The 2,509-nt window shown below is 39.7% G+C and overlaps 1 protein-coding gene across 1 annotated transcript in view; it reads right to left on the bottom strand.

Annotated features, from left to right (window-relative positions):
- Positions 1–1,825: 1,825 nt before the first annotated feature.
- LOC108797352 (keratin, type II cytoskeletal 6A-like) overlaps positions 1,826–2,509 on the bottom strand; it is an 8,260-nt gene continuing 7,576 nt past the window's right edge. The window contains exon 9 of the mRNA XM_018568940.1: positions 1,826–2,154. Within this exon, the coding sequence (XP_018424442.1) occupies positions 1,880–2,154 (275 nt within the window). The 3' untranslated portion in view covers positions 1,826–1,879. The remainder of the gene's footprint in view (positions 2,155–2,509) is intronic.

Raw genomic sequence — 2,509 nt, 5'->3', positions numbered from 1 at the left:
CTGATTGGCACACTATTTGCCTTATTCTAGTTTAAAAACTGTACTAGAAAAATTAGAGGGAAAATCTGATTGGCTTCTAAGTGTGATACATTGGCATCTAGATTTGTTAAAAAAGAACTCCGGCAAAAATTATTCTTTACCCTACCAGAGGGGCTACCCCCACACTGCCAGGGTTAAGTGCTCGTTTTCATCTAGGGTGTCAAATAAAAAAGTTATACTCACCCAAACTTCAAGGCTGGCTGGCTCTTGGTCTGGTCCTTCCAGCCTGTCTCCTCCTCCGCTCCAGAGGTCTAAGGTCCTTGAGTCATCAAGTTCTATACAGTGTATAGGACGTGAGGATGCCAAAGGAGAATCCATCACTGGAGCAGAGGAGGAGACTGGCAGGAGGGAGATCTGTAACAGCCAGCCGGCTGTAAGATTCAGGTCAGTATAGCTTTGTTATTTTACACCATAGACAAAAATTAGCATCTAACATAGTGAGAGCAGCCCCACTGCAAGGGCTAAGAATATTATTTTCCCTGAGTGCTTCTTTAAAGCTAAACTCCAGACAGATATAAAAAGGCACAAATGAATGCAGCGCTGTGTTCCTTAATACACATTAAATGCATTTTTTTAAATGATAGCAGTATATGTACCTGAATTTGACTTTTTATCAGGCTCTTAGAGTGCACTGTACAGCAGAGCTCAGAGAGGAAGAGGGAGAAGCAGGCTACAGAGCCAATTAGATGTGTTGCAATACAAGAGGCATGCTGACAGGAGGAGAAAGCAGAGTGACAGAGAGATGAGATCATCAGTTTGCTGCATCACTTTTCTCTGTCCAGTCATAGAGTGGGGTGGGGTGGAAAGCTGACTTGTAACTGAAAGTGAAATTACTAGAGACAAATCATATGTCCTTTCCTACAGATAGGACAGTGCTGGGTGGCAAAACAGTGTACAGGTAAAGAAAAATGTAAATTCTTTTTCAAACAAAACAGCTTATATATGTATTTCATCTGTGTATTCAGCTACTTGCCTGGAGTTCAGGCCTAAGGTAAAATAAGTTGAGTACAACAAGCCAAGATTTTGTAGAATGATTTATTAAAGGCTTCAAGAAAGTTCAGTATTTTTGTAAAAGAACGGAACACAGAACAGAAAGAAAATCCCCCAAGATTTTGAAAGAAAACATGAATACTTCTGTGACATACAATACTTTCTATCCCTCGACTAGGGATAGAAAACAACAGCCTCATCCTAGTGCAATGGATTTGCAGTATTTCCATATCAGTCATTACACTGCATTGCTTTTGGGTTTGGGAAGGAATGATAGGGATGTATTTAATACTAGCTCAAAGTGCAAAGATATGCAGTAACCCAGGGGTGTAACTGTGTGTGGTGGGGCCCCATAGAAAACAAATTCAGGGGTCCCCTGCATCTTTACTTTTCATATCAAAAATCCCCTCTAGTGATATAGAGTCCTATTTAATTGAATGGATGTTTACAGTAGTTACCAAATTAAATATGCATTCACTTCATATAAACGTATTTGCCAAATGCTATGGCCACCTTCATAAATTAATATATATGGCCAGGCAGTGCTGGGACCCCAATGCTGCTGGATCCCATAGCAGTTACATGGCTTGGCATAGTTACAGTTATGCCCCTTTATTGCTTACAGACAAAAGCAAGATAATGAATGTTTGGTGGCACTGATGGGTTACTAAACACAATTGCCCTTTTCTCTATTATGAAATAAACGTAATAGTATATTTTGAGTTAATAAGTATTTGCAGATGATGATAGTATACATTTGCAATGTATTATCTTAACACTTATTTAAATTACATGTCACAATTTTACTGTTTATGAGGCTGCTGTCCTTTAAGACCAGACTCTGTGACTCTTAGTTTTTTCGGGAGGCTGTCACGGTCTTTGATACAATAACACCTGAATTACTGCCACCACCGGACATAAAGCCACCAGGTTTCAGGTTGTTGAAAGAGTAACCTCCGCTGCTCATGCCTTGTCCGCCGCTAACAAAGGCACCACTTCCACTGACACCATTGCCATATCCGCATCCCATGCCAGCTCCGCTTCCGCTGCTAAAACCAAAACCACCTCCAACACCATAGCTGTGCCCCACTCCACTGCTGGAACCATAGGCTGAGCTCACTACAGCTGTTAGAAGAAAAACAAAAACGGTATTATACACATTGTTGGTGAGTTGCAAGAAGAAAGTCAGTGCACATATACAGCAGGCTCCAGATCCCTGCTAATAGAAATCTATTCAATCAAGGGATGCAGCACGGATCAGATTTGTAAATGCTCTTTTTAATCATGCAGGTATACACAGAACATCACTGTGTAGCTTTGAAGATTTTAAATACTAAAAAGAGCATTTACAAATCTGATCACCTGCGTCCCTTGATTGATCGTATATACTGTGTACTCTATACAGTATATATATATAAATTACATGTGTATATATATATATACATGTGTATGTATGTGTGTATATATATATACATATATA

Source organism: Nanorana parkeri, unplaced genomic scaffold, assembly GCF_000935625.1.
Source record: "Nanorana parkeri isolate BGI_ZX_2015 unplaced genomic scaffold, ASM93562v1 scaffold1262, whole genome shotgun sequence".
Lineage (NCBI taxonomy): Eukaryota > Metazoa > Chordata > Amphibia > Anura > Dicroglossidae > Nanorana > Nanorana parkeri.
Note: the sequence above shows the minus strand (reverse complement) of the source record. Positions and strands in the feature narration are given on the sequence as shown.